This window comes from Pelophylax lessonae, assembly GCF_965119305.1.
Source record: "Pelophylax lessonae genome assembly, chromosome: 12".
Lineage (NCBI taxonomy): Eukaryota > Metazoa > Chordata > Amphibia > Anura > Ranidae > Pelophylax > Pelophylax lessonae.
In genome coordinates, this window is record NC_138779.1 from 2,079,256 (window position 1) to 2,101,922 (window position 22,667).

The window sequence follows — 22,667 nt, forward strand, 5'->3', positions numbered from 1 at the left end:
ACACGCGTGAACATTGGAGATGTCAGTCACACACATGGAGTCACACGCGGGTTCTCTGTGTGTATGTGAGATGCATGTGTTCTTACTAATGGAGCAGTAGAAGAGTGTGGGGGGAGGGGGAATGTTGACAGGACCCTCGATTTCCTCCTCACATATCTGATCTGTTTCTGTATTCTCCTTATGGGCACAGAAGACACACAGGGACACACAGAGGACACACGGGCACAGAGAACACACGGGGACACACAGAGGACACACGGGCACAGAGAACACATGGGGACACACAGAGGATACATGGGCACAGAGGACACATGGGCAAAGAGGACACATGGGCACACAGAGGACACATGGGCACAGAGGACACATGGGCACAGAGGACACATGGGCACACAGAGGACACATGGGCACACAGAGGACACATGGGCACACAGAGGACACATGGGCACACAGAGGACACATGGGCAAAGAGGACACATGGGCACACAGAGGACACATGGGCACACAGAGGACACATAGGCACAGAGGACACATGGGCAAAGAGGACACATGGGCACACAGAGGACACATGGGCACACAGAGGACACATGGGCAAAAAGAACACATGGGCACACAGAGGACACATGGGCAAAGAGGACACATGGGCACACAGAGGACACATGGGCAAAAAGAACACATGGCCACACAAAGGACACATGGGCAAAGATGAAGCATGGGCACAGAAGACACATGGGCACAGAGGACACACGGGCACACAGAGAACACATGGGCACAGAGGACACACGGGCACACAGAGAACACATGGCCACATAGAGGACACACAGGCACATAGAGGACACATGGGCAAACAGAGGGCATATGGGCAGAGAGGACACATGGGCACACAGAACACATAGGCACACCGAGGACACATGGGTGATATGTGGCGTACCCCAGGGAAGGTGCCCATCTGGTGGTAGTGTTTTGGTTAGAACTGAAATGTAATTATAGGGTGTGCAGAAAACAGAGAAGCGTTCATTATCAGTCTCTGACTTTCTAACGTTCTCACCACAATCCTAAGCAGGCCAAAGATGAGAAGAAAAACAAAAAGGAAATGAGTGTCGATCATCGAATCATTAGTGTGCCAGCTATGACACCTACTCAGTGTCTCATCCAACATGTTGGGTTTCTTTTAGAAAATGGTAACAATTGATGGCACAATCATACCCGCGCTTGTCGTTTTCGCACTTTTGTTTTTGGACCCGTCTATGGCCTGGGTAAGAAGTACATTGGGGCCAGTATGGGCCAAAGACAGCTAAACTACAAAGGCCTGATAAGAATTCCGTACATCTAGAGATAATCCTCACAAAGACAATTTACAGACAAATACCAAGAGCTCCACTGTGCATCTTAGAGAACTACAAGTCTCAGCATGTTCTGCAGGCCAGGAATGTTGGAAACATATGGAGAGTGGCGCAAGAGATGGTGGAAAAACCACCTTAAGATCTAAAAAGCAGATCCACAGCTTTGTTTCTGAGCTGCCAGATGTGAGATCGCCCGATGTTTGGCTTCCCCCAGAGACTCCCATTTCCGGATTTCACCCTCTGATACATTAGCAGTTTTTTTGGCCTTGCCTAATATGGAGATTCAGTCTTCATGTATTGGCGGGGACATTGCTACAGACAAACCAAAACTTCTGCTGAACTCCAGGGCAGGATAGGGGGGTGACCACCATAGGCTGTGGGTGCCACAGCTGCAACTGGCATTGCCCAGCTCAGACGTGTGCTGTGTGGAGGGTAATAAAGTCTAATGGCAAATATATCTCCACCCCATAATGATCTCATTGCTGCTTCCTCTGCAGATCTCATGTGACCCAGAATTCCCATTACAGAGTCACATCCACTTACATTTGACGATAAAAGGCTTTATTATTTCTCTCTTCTGTGTACTGAGCACATTGTGGATGGTAAATAAGGATGTTGTGTTGAAGGGTGGGGGTGCGAAGACTATCTAGGGGAGACAAATTATGAATCTGACCCTTCCTACCTCCACCTGAGCAGTCACAAAAACCAACCCCATCCTTCACCTGAGCACTCACAAAAACCAACCCCATCCTTCACCTGAGCAGTCACAAAGTCTAACCCCATCCTCCACCTGAGCAGTCACAAAAACCAACCTCATCCTCCACCTGAGCACTCACTAGAACCAACCCAGTGCTGCGCCTGAGCACTCACTAGAACCAACCCAGTGCTGCGCCTGAGCACTCACTAGAACCAACCCAGTGCTGCGCCTGAGCACTCACTAGAACCAACCCAATGCTCCACCTGAGCACTCACTAGAACCAACCCAATGCTCCACCTGAGCACTCACAAAACCAACCCCACCCTTCACCTCAGCAGTCAAAAAAAACAGCCCCATCCTCCACCTGAGCAATCACAAAAAACCAACCCCATCCTCCACCTGAGCAGTCACAAAAACCAACCCAATGCTGCACCTGAGCAGTCACAAAAACCAACCCCATCCTCCACCTGAGAACTCACTAGAACCAACCCAATGCTGCACCTGAGCAGTCACAAAAACCAGCCCCATCCTCCACCTGAGCAGTCACAAAAACCAACCCCATCCTCCACCTGAGCAGTCACTAGAACCAACCCAGTGCTGCGCCTGAGCAGTTAAAAAAAACCAACCCCATCCCCCACCTGAGCAGTCACAAGAACCAACTCCATCCCCCACCTGAGCAGTCACAAAAATCAACCCCATCCTCCACCTGAGCAGCCACAAAAAGCAAAACTGTCCTCCACCAAAGCAGCAACAAGAACCAACCCAGTCCTCTGCCTGAGCAAGCACAAGAACAAACCCAGTGCTGCACCTGAGCAGGCACAAAGTCTAACCCCATCCTCCACCTGAGCATTCACAAGAACCAACCCCCAGCCCATCCCCTGAGCAGTCACAATAACAAACCCAGTCCTCCACCTGAGCAGTCCCAAGAACCAACCCCATCATCCACCTGAGCAGACATGAACCAACCCCATCCTCCACCTGAGCAGCCACAAGAACCATCCCTGTCCTCCACCTGAGCAGACAGGAACCAACCCCATCATCCACCTGAGCAGACAGGAACCAACCCCATCCTCCACCTGAGCAGTCATAGGAACAAACCCAGTCCTCCACCTGAGCAGTTACAAAGAACCAACCACAGCCTCCCATATTGGTATTAGTACTAGTCTAGAGAAAGGAGTGGCGGGATATGACTGTTGCTGCTCGCCACTTCCGGTAGAACAGAATGTTTTCCCCAATGATGTCCATAAACTCTCAGCACCATATAAAGGAAAGAAAATCTTCTTTTGCAATGAAGTTATTTCTATTGACGATGTTACAGGGGAGTGCTGAAACCACTGAGACATAAATACAGAAGAAATAAAAGAGAAGACTGCGATAAACGAATGCTGCCAAGTCGGACATGAAAATCTCGGCATGGATTGAGCAATACTTCGCGGATTTATGGTAAACGACTTCTTGGAATGACTGGGATGAGAATGTTGTAACACCCCGATGTCCTCATCCAGAAACCTCTGTAAATATTCTGACCAATAGAGTCCACCAGCAGGGGGCGTTAGTAGGACGGCAATGGAAAACCCAGCATCAGATCATTCAGTTTACCAAAATCTCCTTCAGGTGATGGAAATGACTCTCATATTCACTCATATTCCATTCCCTAATATTTGTTTTTATCCTACTTGGTCCGAAATTTTGAGAATCGAGCCAAAACAATCGTTCAGTTCCCTTTATTCGTTTATAAGATATCAGATACAAGATTTCTTCTCCATGTAATGAAAGCAACATCTGTAACAATGTATCATATCCTTGTATGGAACGATGGGCTCCATAGTCATTTCACAAGGGCAGGAAAGTACCCAATCAAATCAAATCCCTCAAAATAAAATCTGGCTCCTATGTATCAATTTGTTCTTTCTAAAAAAAATCTTACAACCTCAAATCAGAATTGACCTTTTAGGCCGGGTCTGATGCTGGTTGGTGGTTTGGGAGAATCCAATTCTTACTAAGAACACAATGATGTCCTTTATTAACCCCATCATAGAGCCAAACATAGAATTATTAAAGCAGAACTCCAGCAAACGCACAATAACGATAAAGATCATGGACATCCTCCTACAGTCTCACCTTTCACATAGGAGTGTGAACGTAGCCAATAATTCAATTAATATCTGAAATCCCAAATAACATACATATGTATCGAAACATTGCACTTTATTCCTACAAAACTCATTAAAACACACTGCTCCATGGGGGTGATTTACTAAAGGCAAATAGACTGTTCACTTTGCAAGGGAATTTCCCCTTAGCTTGATGAATGAGGTCAAGCTCTTCTGACTTCCATTATCCAATCATGTGCAAGCAAAAATGCTGTTTTTTTTTTGTCGTTTCGGTTGTTAGGCTAAAGGCAGGATAGGACTCCCTAAAGAGATGAGTTCTCAGGGATCGCCAAAACGTGGAGTAGGAGATAGCTGGACAGATTGGGTTAGAGAGTTCCAGAGGATGGGAGAGGCTCTGGGGAAGTCCTGGAGACAAGCATGGGAAGGGGAGACAAGGGAGCTAGAGAGCAGGAGGTCTTGGGAGGAGCTGAGAGGATGGGTTGGGTGATATTTGGAGATAAGATTGGTGATGTAGCTCTGGGCCCAGTTGTGGATGGCTTTGTATGTTATTCTTAGTGTTTTGAATTGTATTCATTGGGCAATGGAAAGCCAGTGCAGGGCTTGGCAGAGAGGGGTGGAGGACACTGAATTGAGGCCAGTGGAGGGATTGGCAGAGAGAGGTGGAGGACACTGAGTGGAAGCCAGTGGAGGGATTGGCAGAGAGGAGTGGAGGACACTGAATGGAGGCCGGTGGAGGGATTAGCAGAGAGGGGTGGAGGACACTGAATGGAGGCCAGTGGAGGGATTGGCAGAGAGGAGTGGAGGACACTGAATGGAGGCCGGTGGAGGGATTAGCAGAGAGGGGTGGAGGACACTGAATGGAGGCCAGTGGAGGGATTGGCAGAGAGGGGTGGAGGACACTGAATGGAGACCAGTGGAGGGATTGGCAGAGAGGGGTGCAGGACACTGAATGGAGGCCAGTGGAGGGATTGGCAGAGAGGGGTGGAGGACACTAAATAGAGGCCAGTGGAGGGATTGGCAGAGCGGGGTGGAGGACACTGAGTGGAGGCCAGTGGAGGGATTGGTAGAGAGGAGTGGAGGACACAGAGTGCAGGCCAGTGGAGGGACTGGCAGAGAGAGGTGTAGGAAATTGAATGGAGACCAGTGGAGGGATTGGCAGAAAGGGGTGGAGGAAACAAAATGGAGGGCAGTGGAGAAATTGGAAGAGAGGGGTGGAGGACACTGAATGGAGGCCAGTGGAGGGATTGACAAAGAGGGATGGAGGACACTGAATGGAGGTCAGTGGAGGGATTGGCAGAGAGGGGTGGAGGACACTGAATGGAGGCCAGTGGAGGGATTGGCAGTGGGGGTGGAGATCACTGAATGGAGGTCAGTGGAGGGATTGGTAGAGAGGGGTGGAGGACACAGAGTGCAGGCCAGTGGAGGGACTGGCAGAGAGGGGTGGAGGAAACTAAATGGAGGGCAGTGGAGAAATTGGAAGAGAGGGGTGGAGGACACTGAACGGTTGGTAAGGTGGATGAGTCTGGCAGCACCATTTATGATAGACTGAAGAGAGGAGGAGCCTGCAGAGAGTTAGGCCAATAAGGGGGGAGTTACAATAGTCAAAGCGAGAGATAACAAGAGAGAGTGAATAAGCTGCTTAGAGGTTTCAGCGGTTGAAGAGGGGCGTATTTTGGGGTTGTTATGAAGGTGAGGTCTGCAAGATTTGGACAGTGATTGGATTCGGGGTGAAAGTAGGGATCAGAGTTCAGGATTACACCTAACACCCTGACATGAGAGGAGGGACTGATGGTTGTATTATTGATCTTGATGGAGAAGTCAGGGGAGGGGACACAGGCTGGAGGAAAAATGATGAGCTCCGTTTTGGAAAGATTGAGTTGGAGGAAGTGGGGTGACCTCCATGCTGATAAGTCTGTTAGTAATGAAAGGGGAGATTGAAGGGGTGAGGCGAGGAGTAGAGATATCGATTTTTGTGTCGTCAGAGATGGTACTGGAAGCCATGGGAGTTTATTGACCAATGGAGAAGGTGTAACTGGAGAAGAGGAGGAGTCTGAGGACAGAACCTTGGGGTACCCCTACAGAAAGAGGAAGAGACAAAGTTGTAGTTAACATTGAAGGGCCGCTGTGATAGGTAGGAGGAGAACCAGGAGAGAGGAGAATATTGAAGGCCAAGATGGTGGAGTTTTCTGTGGAGGGGATGATCAACGGCTAGAGAGAGGTCTAGTAGTATGAGTATGGAGTATGGAGTAGTGGCCATTGGTTTTAGCAGTTAGTAAATCATTCGTGAGTTTTAGTAGGGCAGTTTCAGTGGAGTGTAGTAAGCGAAAGCCAGACTGAAAGGGGTGAAGAAGATTGGTGTCAGTGAGTTAGGAGCTCAGAGGGTTGTAGACTAATGGCTCGTTTCCACAGAGCGGTACGGTTCGGTTCGGTACGCTATTTTTGCCGTTTCCATTGTGAATGGTACCCTAATTCCGAACCGTACCACTTTTTTGGGACCCTTTCGTTGGGGTACCAAGCACATTAGTACCGTACCAACAGGGTGGAGCTACACTCTGCAGAACTTTGATTGGTTGACAGAGAATCGTCTATCACAGCTTTCCTGCTACACCACGCCTATCATGAAAGGGTACTATTGGCAGTGGAAACCCAAGGTGTACCGTTCCGAACCGAACCGAACCGTACCGAACCGTACCGTACCACTCAGTGGAAATGAGGCATAAGCGTTCTAAATGTTTTTATGCAAACGGAAGCAAGGAGATAGGTTTTAAGTGGTTAAAGCCGGTGGGGTCCAGTGAGAGCTTTTTAAGTATGGGGGTAATCATGGCATGTTTTAGAGGGGAGAAGAAGGTGCCAGTAGAGAGGGAGAGATTTACGATATAAGTGAGGGAGCATAGGATAGAATACGAGGGTGACCGTAATACTTGTGAGGGAAGAGGATCCAGCAGACAGGTGGTAAGGCGAGCTTCTGAGAAAACGTTAGCGACCTATTCGGTAGTAGAAAGGTCATAAGAGGAAAGTGTTGAGGGTGGTTTTGTACAGGGAGTGTTAAGGGGGATCGATGTCTGTGCAGTGGAGGGGCCCCCACAAATTGCATCAATCTTGTTTTTGAAGTGATTGGCAATCTCGAGAGCAGTGAGCGAGTTACTGGGTGGAGAAAGAAGGGAGTTAGAAGTAGAGAAGACGATGAGGACTTGAAGACAAAGTATTAATGAGCATGACAAAGTAGGCTTGTTTGGCAGCATGGAGGGAGGAATTGTATTTTAAGAAGGCAGATTTATTGTATTGCTGCCTCATAACACCAAATGTGTTATTAGGTAAATACGGTTATTGGCAAAATTCCATCCAGGTCAAGAGACGACCTCAAAATAATCCACAACAAGGAGGGAGCACCAACAACGGAAGGGACATGGGAGCCTATGGGTGACATCGCCACTCCAGTCCAGCATTCTCTCCTCTCCCCTGCAGCCGCCACTCACTGACACAAGGGATCACATGACCGTACCGGAGCAGGCTGAAAATAGGTAACTATATACAGAACATCTATTTTACACAGGTTAATCAGTATAGGTGTTAGGAGAGGGGGGCAGTTTTAAGGCTAGTTCTGTTGAGGCTGGAATTCCACTTTAATTTCCCATATAGTGCGTGTATTGTATATATTGTCCTAATATAGTCAATAAATGAGAACAGAGACATCGTAACATTATAAGGGCCAAAATAAACTCTTCTGTCCCCCACATCAATGAAATGTGCCCCCGACTTCCACATTCTATTTCATGAACCGACTTCTACTGATCTCATCTATACCGGTGACATCCGGTGACATTGTATTCCTGCAGAATACGCAGGACCCAAAAAAAGTCCATCCAGTTCAACCTATGTGTGTGTGTTTGCTTTTAACCGTACATTGTATACCCCTGTATGTTGTGGTCTTTAAGGTGTCCATCCAATAGTTTTTTGAAACTATCAATGCTCCCCGCTGATACGACTGCTTGCGGAAGAGAATTCCACATCCTTACCGCTCTTACAGTGAAGAACCCCTTACGCACTTTAAGGTTAAACCGCCTTTCCTCTAGTTTTAGTGAGTGGCCACGTGTCTTATTGTATTCCCTTACTCTAAATAGTTTGTTCCTTATGCTAGGGTCGCCAGTACAGTATTTGTACATTGATATCATATCCCCCCTCAAGCGTCTCTTCTCCAGAGAGAATAGGTTCAGTGCATGTAGTCTTTCCTCATAGCCGATGTCCTCCATTCCCCTAATTATTTTTGTTGCCCTTCTCTGGACTTTCTCCAGTTCCAGCACATCCTTCCTGAGGACCGGTGCCCAGAACTGGACAGCATACTCCAGATGTGGCCGGACCAGAGTCTTGTAGAGTGGAAGAATAATCTCTTTATTTCTGGAGTGAATCCCCTTTTTTATACAACCCAGTATTCTGTTGGCTTTGCTTGCAGCGGCTTGGCATTGCATGCCACTTCCAAGCCTGTTGTCTACCAGTACCCCCAGGTCCCTTTCCATCCTAGACTCACCCAGAGGTTCCCCCCCTAGTGAGTAGCTTGCTTTCTGGTTTCTGGCCCCCAAGTGCATTACTTTACATTTTTCTACATTAAACCTCATCTGCCATGTAGTTGCCCACCCCGTTATTTTGTTCAGGTCTGCTTGCAAGATTTCCACATCCTGCATAGAAGATATTGGCATGCCTAATTTAGTATCATCTGCAAATACTGAGATTGTACTAGATATCCCCTCCTCTAGATCATTTATGAATAAATTAAACAGGATTGGTCCCAGGACAGAACCCTGGGGGACCCCACTTTCCACACCCGCCCAATCCGAGTACTCCCCATTAATCACCACCCTCTGTACTCTCCCCTGGAGCCAGTTCTCTATCCAGGTACTCACCTTATGGTCCATACCTACCTTCCTTAGTTTGTACAGTAAGCGTTTGTGGGGAACGGTGTCAAAGGCCTTTGCAAAGTCCAGATACACCACATCCACAGGCTTACCTTTATCTAAGTGGCAGCTCACTTCATCGTAGAAGGTTAATAGATTGGTTTGGCATGAACGATTTTTCATGAATCCATGCTGATTACTACTTATAATACCGTTTTCATTACTAAAGTCTTGTATGTGGTCCCTTATCATCCCCTCCAAAATTTTGCAGACTACAGATGTTAGGCTGACCGGCCTATAGTTACCCGGGATATATCTCGGCCCCTTTTTAAATATTGGTACCACGTTGGCTTTTTTCCAATCAGCTGGCACCATACCCGTCTGTAAACTATCCTTAAAGATCAAGAATAATGGTCTGGCAATCACCTGACTGAGCTCATTTAGAACCCTTGGGTGCAAGCCATCCGGTCCCGGGGATTTATTTATGTTAAGTTTCTCTAGTTTAGCTCTAAGTCTATCCTCTGTTAGCCATGGCGGCACTTCCTGAGGTGTATTATTTAGTTCGGCCTTACAAGCGGGGTTCGTGTAGCCCCCCGATTCCTTTGTGAAGACTGAAGAAAAGAAATTATTTAACACTTCCGCCTTTTCTCTGTCCTCAGTGGCCATTTTTCCTTTATCATCTTTTATGGGGCCAATGTGTTCTGGCCTCGCTTTCTTACTGTTTATATACTTAAAGAATTTCTTGGGGTTCTTTTTACTCTCCTCCGCTATATGTCTCTCGTGTTCTATTTTAGCTGCCCTGATTTCATCTTTACATTTCTTATTACACTCTTTGTAATGCTTAAATGCTGCCAATGACCCCTCAGTCTTGTATTTTTTGAAGGCCTTTTCTTTAGCTCTAATATACATTTTTATGTTGGAGTTTAGCCACCCAGGGTTTAGTTTTGCTCTTTTAAATTTATTTCCCTGTGGAATGCACTGGTCCACCCCCTTGTTAAGTATGCTCTTGAAGCACTCCCATTTTTCCTCCGTGTTCTTTGTTCCCAGGGTTCTATCCCAATTGATATTTTCTAGCAGCGAGCGCAGTTTAGGGAAATTGGCTCTTTTGAAATTCAGTGTCCTTATATTACCCTTGTGTTTCCTATTACTGTAATTAATACTGAAACCAATTGACCTATGGTCACTGTTCCCTAAGTTGTCCCGTATTTCTATATCCGTGAGCAGGTCTGTATTGTTGGTAATCATTAGGTCAAGTACCGCATTGTTTCTTGTCGGTGCATTCACCATCTGACCCATGAAATTGTCCTGCAAAACATTTAGGAACTGCCGAGCCTTGGCTGAATGCGCGGTTCCTTCTGCCCAGTCTATATCAGGATAATTAAAGTCCCCCATTATAATGACATTTCCCATCCTTGCTGCCAATCCTATCTGTAACATGAGGTCCACCTCACCCTCCTCCCTCTGGTTTGGGGGCCTATAGCATACGCCCAATATTACCTTCCCCACCGTGCCTTTCCTTTGAAGCTCTACCCATAGGGATTCTGCTTCGTCCATAGCTCCATTATTAATATCATCCCTCATATTTACCTGTATACTGTTCTTAATATACAAACATACCCCTCCCCCTTTTTTTCACAGACCTAAACGAATGGTCATCAGTATAAATCTGCACCCCCATCGCAATACATCACTGTCTGCTCTCCATCTGTAATAAGAGATGTGAAAACAGACAGATGGACCATGAGAGGGGCCCAAGTGGCCCGATGTGTGCCAAGAAGACCTTCCCTATAGGAACATTGTATACACATCAATAAATCATCAGAGTTCCACAACTTCCAATCACCGGAGTCCCACACCTCCCACTCACCGTAGCTCCAGATCTTCCAATCACCAGAGCTCCAAATCTCCCAATCACCGGAACCCCACACTTCCAACTCACCAGAGCTCCACCCCCTTCAATCACCAGAGCTCCAGACCTCCCAATCACCAGAGCTCCTCCCCCCCAATCACCAGAGCTCCAGACCACCCAATCACCAGAGCTCCAGATCTCCCAATCATCAGAGCACCACACCTCCCAATCACTGGAGCTCCATATCTCCCACCCACCAGAGCCCCACACAACCCAATCACCGGAGCTCTACACCTCTGAATTACTGGAGCCCCACACCTCCAAATCACCGGAGCTCCAGACCTCCCAATCACCAGAGTTTCAGACCTCCCAATCACTGGAGCTCAAAACCTCCCAATCATCAGAGCTCCAGACCTCCCAATCCCCACAGCTCCAGACCTCCCAATCACCACAGCTCCAGACCTCTCAATCACTGGAGCTCCAGACCTCCCAATCACCAGAGCTCCACCCCCCCCCCTAAATCACTAGAGCTCCAGACCTCCCAATCACTAGAGCTCCACCCCCCCCCCATTTACCAGAGCTCCACCCCCCAAATCATCAGAGCTTCACACCCCCCCCCCCCCCAATTACTAGAGCTCTAGACCTCACAAACCCTGGAGATCCCCACCCTCCCAATCACCAGAGATCCAGATCTCCAAATTACCGGAGCTTTACACCTCCCAATCACCGGAGCTCCAGACCTCCCTATCACTGGGGACCCACACCTTCCAATCATCAGAGCTCCAGACCTCCCAATCACCAGAGATCTACACCTCCCAATCACCAGAGATCCACACCTCCCAATCCCCAGAGATCCACACCCAGAGATCCAGGCCTTCCAATCACCAGAGATCCACACCTCCCAATCCCCAGAGATCCACACCCAGAGATCCAGACCTTCCAATCACCAGAGATCCACACCTCCCAATTGCCAGAGATCCAATCCTCCCAATCACCAGAGGTTCACACCTCCCAATCACCAGAGATCCAATCCTCCCAATCCCCAGAGATCCAGACCTCCCAATCCCCAGAGATCCAGACCTCCCAATCACCAGAGATCCAATCCTCCCAATCACCAGAGTTCCAGACCTCCCAATCTCCAGAGATCCAGACCTCCCAATCACCAGAGATCCAATCCTCCCAATCACCAGAGATGCACACCTCCCAATCACCAGAGATCCAATCCTCCCAATCACCAGAGATCCAGACCTCCCAATCACCAGAGATGCACACCTCCCAATCCCCAGAGATCCTGACCTCCCAATCACCAGAGATCCAGACCTCCCAATCCCCAGAGACCCAGACCTCCCAATCACCAGAGATCCAATCCTCCCAATCCCCAGAGATCCAATCCTCCCAATCACCAGAGATCCAATCCTCCCAATCTCCAGAGATCCACACCTCCCAATCACCAGAGATCCAATCCTCCCAATCTCCAGAGATCCACACCTCCCAATCCCCAGAGATCCACACCTCCCAATCCCCAGAGATCCAGACCTCCCAATCCCCAGAGATCCAACCCTCCCAATCCCCAGAGATCCAATCCTCCCAATCACCAGAGATCCACAGCTCCCAATACCCAGAGATCCACACCCCCCAATCCCCAGAGATCCAGACCTCCCAATCCCCAGAGATCCAACCCTCCCAATCCCCAGAGATCCAATCCTCCCAATCACCAGAGATCCACAGCTCCCAATCCCCAGAGATCCAGACCTCCCAATCCCCAGAGATCCAATCCTCCCAATCACTGGGAAAACAACTCCTGAATGGAAATCTCACAATATATTATCCTGGGAGGGGAGAGATTGACCAAATGAATGAAGCCGAGCGTTGCACACACCATTCACAGATTTCATCACAATTTGTTACCTTCATTCTTTTGGGGAAATTCACAGCATAAAACGAGTAAACAGATCCGCGGCTTCCAGCGCCAACAATTATAACACTGACGCATTTCACATTTTCTTCCTCAATCTGCACCTGATGAGGGAAGAAGAAGAAATATGAATGAATCCGGAAACAAAATACAACTCACTGATAATATATCATGCAGGATAGTAATGCATCTGATATCAATGAGGAACACATTTCAAGTTGAACTCCGGGCATTGAAATCTATTCCTCAGCAGCCACAAAGGATATAAATTCACTCTGTGTGCACCAAATTCCTTTATAAACCCAGATATTACCTTGTGAAAGTAGTGACATCATCACTGTGCTGTACACAGCCTGTGCAGAGAGCCGAGCTGTGGGAGGGACTCCTTTAGGCGCCACCCACTACAAGCTGCCTACAGAAATCTATGGGGGGGGGGGGGGGCGCAGACAGGACCAGACCCCCTGCAGGGGAGAGAACAGAGCTAATTGTCAGCTCCATCTAGTGGCTGTAACGCAGCATTTTTCCTGACTGTAATGCAGCATTATGGTCACTAGATGGAGCTGACAATCATAGGAAATAAACATTTTAGCCAAATTATGGGGATTATTAATGAGGGTTGGACACATTCTTACAGCAATTATTCAGATTCAGATTCAGAATACTTTATTAATCCCAAAAGGGAAATTATTTAAATACAATTACATTCAACAAAGACAAAAACACAAATAACAAATGGAAAAAATAACAACAATAAAATTACCAATAACAGCAATTAATAAAAAAAAAGAATACAATACTCTAAATAATAATACACTCTAAATTATTTTCATAGGTTATAGGTAGACCCTGTCTATGTTTTTGAAAGGGCCAAATATTTTTTGTAGTTTTGGATAGAGTGGGTAAGGGTTAGATCCCCATTAGGGATTCAAACACTTTGTGTGCATGCTCATTAGCCTACAGGAAACCACGCCTACCATAAAAGGGCCATTTGGTTGTGTAGGCCAAATGTTTCCATTCCCCCCCTGAGAAGTACTGAGCCATCTTTGTTCAGGCATCATCCAGGCTCAGCCTTTGGGATGCCAGCTCAGAGATAACACAAAGTCCTGGAGCCTGTGCAGTGATAGCGGATCTCTCTATATCATCTGTGTACTGCTGTAGGTATCTAGCGCAGATACAATGATATCTTCTTCCATCAGTCTTGGCCTTTCCCCAACCAATCTCAGACAACGTCCCCTGTCACAGAACTCATCCTTCCCTGCCAGCAAATGTCCCTGGGTCCCAGGCTGACTGCAATAAATCTGTCAGGAATCCTAATTTGCCTTCTGTGGTAGAACAATGATAGCCGGTCCCAGTCACTCATCCCCCAGATTATGTGTAATGAGAGACAGCACTGGAGCCCAGGGGACACCGGCTGTGCGCTACCTGCATGTCGATTATCACAGCTCTTCCCACGTCTATACACTTGTTACTACACCCTGTGCTGTCATATCCAATACTGGCCTTCATTACTGGGACTCCATTACCGCACCTTAATACCTGGGGCTTTATGACTGGGCATCCATTACTGGGCCTTCATTACTCTACATCCATTACTGGGCTTTCATTACGCTACATCCATCACTGGGCCTTCATTACTCTACCTCCATTACTGGGCCTTCATTACCGCACCTTTATTACCAGGTCTTTATGACTGGTCTTCAATTACTGGACCTTTATTACTTGGCATCCACTACTGGGCCTTCATTACTCTACCTCCATTACTGGGCCTTCATTTCTCTACCTCCATTACTGGGCCTTCATTTCTCTACCTCCATTACTGGGCCTTCATTTCTCTACCTCCATTACTGGGCCTTCATTACTCTACATCCATTACTGGGCCTTCATTACTCTACCTCCATTACTGGGCCTTCATTTCTCTACCTCCATTACTGGGCCTTCATTACTCTACCTCCATTACTGGGCCTTCATTTCTCTACCTCCATTACTGGGCCTTCATTTCTCTACCTCCATTACTGGGCCTTCATTACGCTACCTCCATTACTGGGCCTTCATTACTCTACCTCCATTACTGGGCCTTCATTACTCTACCTCCATTACTGGGCCTTCATTACTCTACCTCCATTACTGGGCCTTCATTACTCTACCTCCATTACTGGGCCTTCATTTCTCTACCTCCATTACTGGGCCTTCATTTCTCTACCTCCATTACTGGGCCTTCATTACTCTACATCCATTACTGGGCCTTCATTACTCTACCTCCATTACTGGGCCTTCATTACTCTACATCCAATACTGGGCCTTCATTACTCTACCTCCATTACTGGGCCTTCATTACTCTACATCCATTACTGGGCCTTCATTACTCTACCTCCATTACTGGGCCTTCATTACTCTACCTCCATTACTGGGCCTTCATTTCTCTACCTCCATTACTGGGCCTTCATTACTCTACCTCCATTACTGGGCCTTCATTTCTCTACCTCCATTACTGGGCCTTCATTTCTCTACCTCCATTACTGGGCCTTCATTACGCTACCTCCATTACTGGGCCTTCATTACTCTACCTCCATTACTGGGCCTTCATTACTCTACCTCCATTACTGGGCCTTCATTACTCTACCTCCATTACTGGGCCTTCATTACTCTACATCCATTACTGGGCTTTCATTACGCTACCTCCATTACTGGGCCTTCATTACTCTACCTCCATTACTGGGCCTTCATTACGCTACATCCATTACTGGGCCTTCATTACGCTACATCCATCACTGGGCCTTCATTACGCTACATCCATTACTGGGCCTTCATTACGCTACATCCATCACTGGGCCTTCATTACGCTACATCCATTACTGGGCCTTCATTACTCTACATCCATTACTGGGCCTTCATTATGCTACATTCATTACTGTGCCTTCATTACTCTACACCCATTACTGGGCTTTCATTACGCTACATCCATTACTGGGCCTTCATTACTGGGACTCCATTACCGCACCTTTATTACCAGGTCTTTATGACTGGTCTTCAATTACTGGACCTTTATTACTTGGCATCCACTACTGGGCCTTCATTACTCTACCTCCATTACTGGGCCTTCATTTCTCTACCTCCATTACTGGGCCTTCATTTCTCTACCTCCATTACTGGGCCTTCATTACTCTACATCCATTACTGGGCCTTCATTACTCTACCTCCATTACTGGGCCTTCATTACTCTACATCCATTACTGGGCCTTCATTACTCTACCTCCATTACTGGGCCTTCATTACTCTACCTCCATTACTGGGCCTTCATTTCTCTACCTCCATTACTGGGCCTTCATTACTCTACCTCCATTACTGGGCCTTCATTTCTCTACCTCCATTACTGGGCCTTCATTTCTCTACCTCCATTACTGGGCCTTCATTACGCTACCTCCATTACTGGGCCTTCATTACTCTACCTCCATTACTGGGCCTTCATTACTCTACCTCCATTACTGGGCCTTCATTACTCTACCTCCATTACTGGGCCTTCATTACTCTACCTCCATTACTGGGCCTTCATTACGCTACATCCATTACTGGGCCTTCATTACGCTACATCCATTACTGGGCCTTCATTACGCTACATCCATCACTGGGCCTTCATTACGCTACATCCATTACTGGGCCTTCATTACTCTACATCCATTACTGGGCCTTCATTATGCTACATTCATTACTGTGCCTTCATTACTCTACACCCATTACTGGGCCTTCATTACTCTACATTCATTACTGGGCCTTCATTACTCTACCTCCATTACTGGGCCTTCATTTCTCTACCTCCATTACTGGGCCTTCATTACTCTACCTCCATTACTGGGCCTTCATTACTCTTCCTCCATTACTGGGCCTTCATTACTCTACATCCATTACTGGGCCTTCATTACGCTACATCCATCACTGGGCCTTCATTACGCTACATCCATCACTGGGCCTTCATTGCGCTACATCCATTACTGGGCCTTCATTACTGGGACTCCATTACCGCACCTTTATTACCGGGTCTTTATGATTGGCATCCACTACTGGGCCTTCATTAGTCTACATGCATTACTGGGCCTTCATTACTCTACCTCCATTACTGGGCCTTCATTACTCTACATCATTACTGGGCCTTCATTACTCTCCATCCATTACTGGGCCTTCATTACTCTCCATCCATTACTGGGCCTTCATTACTCTACATCCATTACTGGGCCTTCATTACTCTACATCATTACTGGGCCTTCATTACTCTCCATCCATTACTGGGCCTTCATTACTCTCCATCCATTACTGGACCTTTATTACTGGGCATCCATTACCAGGCCTTCATTACTGGGCATCCATTACTAGGTTTTCATTATTCTACCTCCATTACTGGGCCTTCATTACTCTACCTCCATTACTGGGCCTTCATTACGCTACATCCATTACTGGGCCTTCATTACGCTACATCCATTACTGGGCCTTCATTACGCTACATCCATCACTGGGCCTTCATTACGCTACATCCATTACTGGGCCTTCATTACTCTACATCCATTACTGGGCCTTCATTATGCTACATTCATTACTGTGCCTTCATTACTCTACACCCATTACTGGGCTTTCATTACGCTACATCCATTACTGGGCCTTCATTACTCTACATTCATTACTGGGCCTTCATTACTCTACCTCCATTACTGGGCCTTCATTTCTCTACCTCCATTACTGGGCCTTCATTACTCTACCTCCATTACTGGGCCTTCATTACTCTTCCTCCATTACTGGGCCTTCATTACTCTACATCCATTACTGGGCCTTCATTACGCTACATCCATCACTGGGCCTTCATTACGCTACATCCATCACTGGGCCTTCATTGCGCTACATCCATTACTGGGCCTTCATTACTGGGACTCCATTACCGCACCTTTATTACCGGGTCTTTATGATTGGCATCCACTACTGGGCCTTCATTAGTCTACATGCATTACTGGGCCTTCATTACTCTACCTCCATTACTGGGCCTTCATTACTCTACATCATTACTGGGCCTTCATTACTCTCCATCCATTACTGGGCCTTCATTACTCTCCATCCATTACTGGGCCTTCATTACTCTACATCCATTACTGGGCCTTCATTACTCTACATCATTACTGGGCCTTCATTACTCTCCATCCATTACTGGACCTTTATTACTGGGCATCCATTACCAGGCCTTCATTACTGGGCATCCATTACTAGGTTTTCATTATTCTACATCCATTACTGGGCATCCATTACTGGGCCTTTATTACTGAGCATCCATTACTGGACCTTTGTCAAGGTCTTACCTTGCCCTCCTGTTGGCAGCCATCTTGGACATGTGCAGACTGCTGCCTCCTATAGACTCTGATTGCATCATCACTTGCCTGCTGCCTAGGCGTCGCTCAGTGATGATGCTGCACACCTGACTATATCTATCACCTGATGGGTTGCAGTCCTTGCTCTTGCATATGTGCTCCAAGGTGCATCTCTGCTAGCAGCTTCAGTAGATGACCCGGCATTGGTAGACTACCCACTTCTGGACTCGACCCCGGCTTGGATGATTACCCGCTTCAGGACTTGACTCCGGCTTGGATGATTACCCGCTTCTGGACTCGACCCCGGCTTGGATGATTACCCGCTTCAGGACTTGACTCCGGCTTGTTCTTGCTCTCACTTCCCTGCTCTTGCTGTGCATTTATTGTTGTTTCCTCCAATAAACTGCTTTATTTTACCTGCATCCCCAGGTGGTCTGGTTTCCTGGCACCATTATGACCTTCTTTACTGGGCATCCATTACTGGGCCTTCATTACTCTACATCCATTGCAGGGCCTTCATTACTCTACATCCATTACTGGGCCTTCATTACTCTACATCCATTACTGGGCCTTCATTACTGGGCCTTCATTACTCTACATCCATTACTGGGCCTTCATTACTGGGCCTTCATTACTCTACATCCATTACTGGGCCTTCATTACTGGGCCTTCATTACTCTACATCCATTACTGGGCATCCATTACTGGGCCTTCATTACTCTGCATCCATTACTGGGCCTTCGTTACTGGGCATTCATTACTGGGCCTTCATTACTCTACATCCATTACAGGGTCTTCATTATTGGGCATTCATTACTGGGCCTTCATTACTCTACATCCATTACAGGGTCTTCATTACTGGGCATCCTTTACTGGACCTTCATTACTGGGCCTTCATTACTGGGCCTTCATTACCGGGGATCCATTACTGGGCCTTTATTACTGGACCTTCATTACTGGGCATCCATTACTGGTCCTTCATTACTGGGCCTTCATTACCGGGGATCCATTACTGGGCCTTTATTACTGGACCTTCATTACTGGGCATCCATTACTGGTCCTTCATTACTGGGCCTTCATTACTGGGCCTTCATTACCGGGGATCCATTACTGGGCCTTTATTACTGGGCCTTCATTACTGGGCATCCATTACTATGCCTTCATTACTCTACATCCATTACTGGGCCTTCATTAATGGACATCAATTACTGGGCCTTCATTACTGAGCATCTATTACTGGGCCTTCATTACTGAGCATCCGTTATTGGACCTTCTTTACTGGGCATCCATTACTGGGCCTTTATTATTGGGCATCCATTAATAGGCCTTCATTACCCAGCATCCATTACTGGGCCCTCATTTTTGAGCATCTATTACTGTGCCTTTTTTTACTGGGCCTTCATTACTGAGCATCCAATACTGGGCTTTCATTACGCTACATCCATTACTGGACCTTTTTCAAGTTGGCAGCCAACTTCGACATGTGCAGACTGCTGCCTCTTATGCCTCGTACACACGCAACGATTATCGGCCGACCGATCGGCCGACTTTTGTCCAGTGTTGTTTTGTTGGTTGTAATGTGCTCTAGACTGCACACAAATTTTCTCGGCCAAAAACCAACTTCAGAAGTGATGTCATGTGTTGGTTTACTTTCTGTGTGTTTTTTTTTCTCTGAGCATGCCCAGTCTTGCTCATCAGATTTTTGTCTGCCGAAATCTGTACTGACTGACGGAAAATCGGCCGTTGTGGTGATGGCCAACAAAAATTTTATAGCCTGCACACCAGATTTTATTCGGCCGAAAAGTCGGAGTCGGTTGTCGAAAGCATCATACTAACAAGCCGAAAATCGGCCGATGGGACGTTGGCCAAAAATTCACGGCCGACTATCGATGCGTGAGTACGAGGCATTAAAGACTCTGATTTCATCATCCTTGCCTGCTGCCTGGGCGTCGCTCAGTGATGATGCTGCACACCTGACTATATCTATCACCTGCTGGGTTGCAGTCCTTGCTCTTGCATATGTGCTCCAAGGTGCATCTCTGCTAGCAGTCTCTGTTCTCCATGTTCCTCTGTGTACGACCTGACTGGGCTGACGACTGTCCTGGCTCTCGACCCTGCATCAGCAGAAGATCTTGCATCGGCAGACGACCCGGCTTCGGTAGACTACTAGCTTATGGACTCGACACCGGCTTGGATGATTACTCACTTCTGGACTTGACCCTGGCTTGTTCTTGCTCTCACTTCTTCTCTCTTGCTGTGCATTTATTGTGGTTTCCTCCAATAAACTGCTTTATTTTACCTGCATCCCTGGGTGGTCTGGTTTCCTGGCACCCTGAGCACCTTCTTAACTGGGCATCCATTACTGGGCCTTCATTACTGGGCCTTCATTACTGGGCCTTCATTACTCTACATTCATTACTGGGCCTTCATTACTCTACATCCATTACTGGGCCTTCATTACGCTACATCCATCACTGGGCCTTCATTACGCTACATCCATCACTGGGCCTTCATTGCGCTACATCCATTACTGGGCCTTCATTACTGGGACTCCATTACCGCACCTTTATTACCGGGTCTTTATGATTGGCATCCACTACTGGGCCTTCATTAGTCTACATGCATTACTGGGCCTTCATTACTCTACCTCCATTACTGGGCCTTCATTACTCTACATCATTACTGGGCCTTCATTACTCTCCATCCATTACTGGGCCTTCATTACTCTCCATCCATTACTGGGCCTTCATTACTCTACATCCATTACTGGGCCTTCATTACTCTACATCATTACTGGGCCTTCATTACTCTCCATCCATTACTGGACCTTTATTACTGGGCATCCATTACCAGGCCTTCATTACTGGGCATCCATTACTAGGTTTTCATTATTCTACATCCATTACTGGGCATCCATTACTGGGCCTTTATTACTGAGCATCCATTACTGGACCTTTGTCAAGGTCTTACCTTGCCCTCCTGTTGGCAGCCATCTTGGACATGTGCAGACTGCTGCCTCCTATAGACTCTGATTGCATCATCACTTGCCTGCTGCCTAGGCGTCGCTCAGTGATGATGCTGCACACCTGACTATATCTATCACCTGATGGGTTGCAGTCCTTGCTCTTGCATATGTGCTCCAAGGTGCATCTCTGCTAGCAGCTTCAGTAGATGACCCGGCATTGGTAGACTACCCACTTCTGGACTCGACCCCGGCTTGGATGATTACCCGCTTCAGGACTTGACTCCGGCTTGGATGATTACCCGCTTCTGGACTCGACCCCGGCTTGGATGATTACCCGCTTCAGGACTTGACTCCGGCTTGTTCTTGCTCTCACTTCCCTGCTCTTGCTGTGCATTTATTGTTGTTTCCTCCAATAAACTGCTTTATTTTACCTGCATCCCCAGGTGGTCTGGTTTCCTGGCACCATTATGACCTTCTTTACTGGGCATCCATTACTGGGCCTTCATTACTCTACATCCATTGCAGGGCCTTCATTACTCTACATCCATTACTGGGCCTTCATTACTCTACATCCATTACTGGGCCTTCATTACTCTACATCCATTACTGGGCCTTCATTACTGGGCCTTCATTACTCTACATCCATTACTGGGCCTTCATTACTGGGCCTTCATTACTCTACATCCATTACTGGGCCTTCATTACTGGGCCTTCATTACTCTACATCCATTACTGGGCATCCATTACTGGGCCTTCATTACTCTGCATCCATTACTGGGCCTTCGTTACTGGGCATTCATTACTGGGCCTTCATTACTCTACATCCATTACAGGGTCTTCATTATTGGGCATTCATTACTGGGCCTTCATTACTCTACATCCATTACAGGGTCTTCATTACTGGGCATCCTTTACTGGACCTTCATTACTGGGCCTTCATTACTGGGCCTTCATTACCGGGGATCCATTACTGGGCCTTTATTACTGGACCTTCATTACTGGGCATCCATTACTGGTCCTTCATTACTGGGCCTTCATTACCGGGGATCCATTACTGGGCCTTTATTACTGGACCTTCATTACTGGGCATCCATTACTGGTCCTTCATTACTGGGCCTTCATTACTGGGCCTTCATTACCGGGGATCCATTACTGGGCCTTTATTACTGGGCCTTCATTACTGGGCATCCATTACTATGCCTTCATTACTCTACATCCATTACTGGGCCTTCATTAATGGACATCAATTACTGGGCCTTCATTACTGAGCATCTATTACTGGGCCTTCATTACTGAGCATCCGTTATTGGACCTTCTTTACTGGGCATCCATTACTGGGCCTTTATTATTGGGCATCCATTAATAGGCCTTCATTACCCAGCATCCATTACTGGGCCCTCATTTTTGAGCATCTATTACTGTGCCTTTTTTTACTGGGCCTTCATTACTGAGCATCCAATACTGGGCTTTCATTACGCTACATCCATTACTGGACCTTTTTCAAGTTGGCAGCCAACTTCGACATGTGCAGACTGCTGCCTCTTATGCCTCGTACA

The 22,667-nt window shown here is 47.2% G+C and overlaps 1 protein-coding gene across 1 annotated transcript in view; it reads right to left on the reverse strand.

The window, feature by feature from the left end:
• LOC309568734 (putative oxidoreductase YteT) overlaps window positions 1-22,667 on the reverse strand; it is a 200,688-nt gene that overhangs the window by 152,550 nt on the left and 25,471 nt on the right. Inside the window, exon 3 of the mRNA XM_082274484.1 lies at window positions 12,798-12,908. Within this exon, the coding sequence (XP_082130610.1) occupies window positions 12,798-12,908 (111 nt within the window). The remainder of the gene's footprint in view (window positions 1-12,797; window positions 12,909-22,667) is intronic.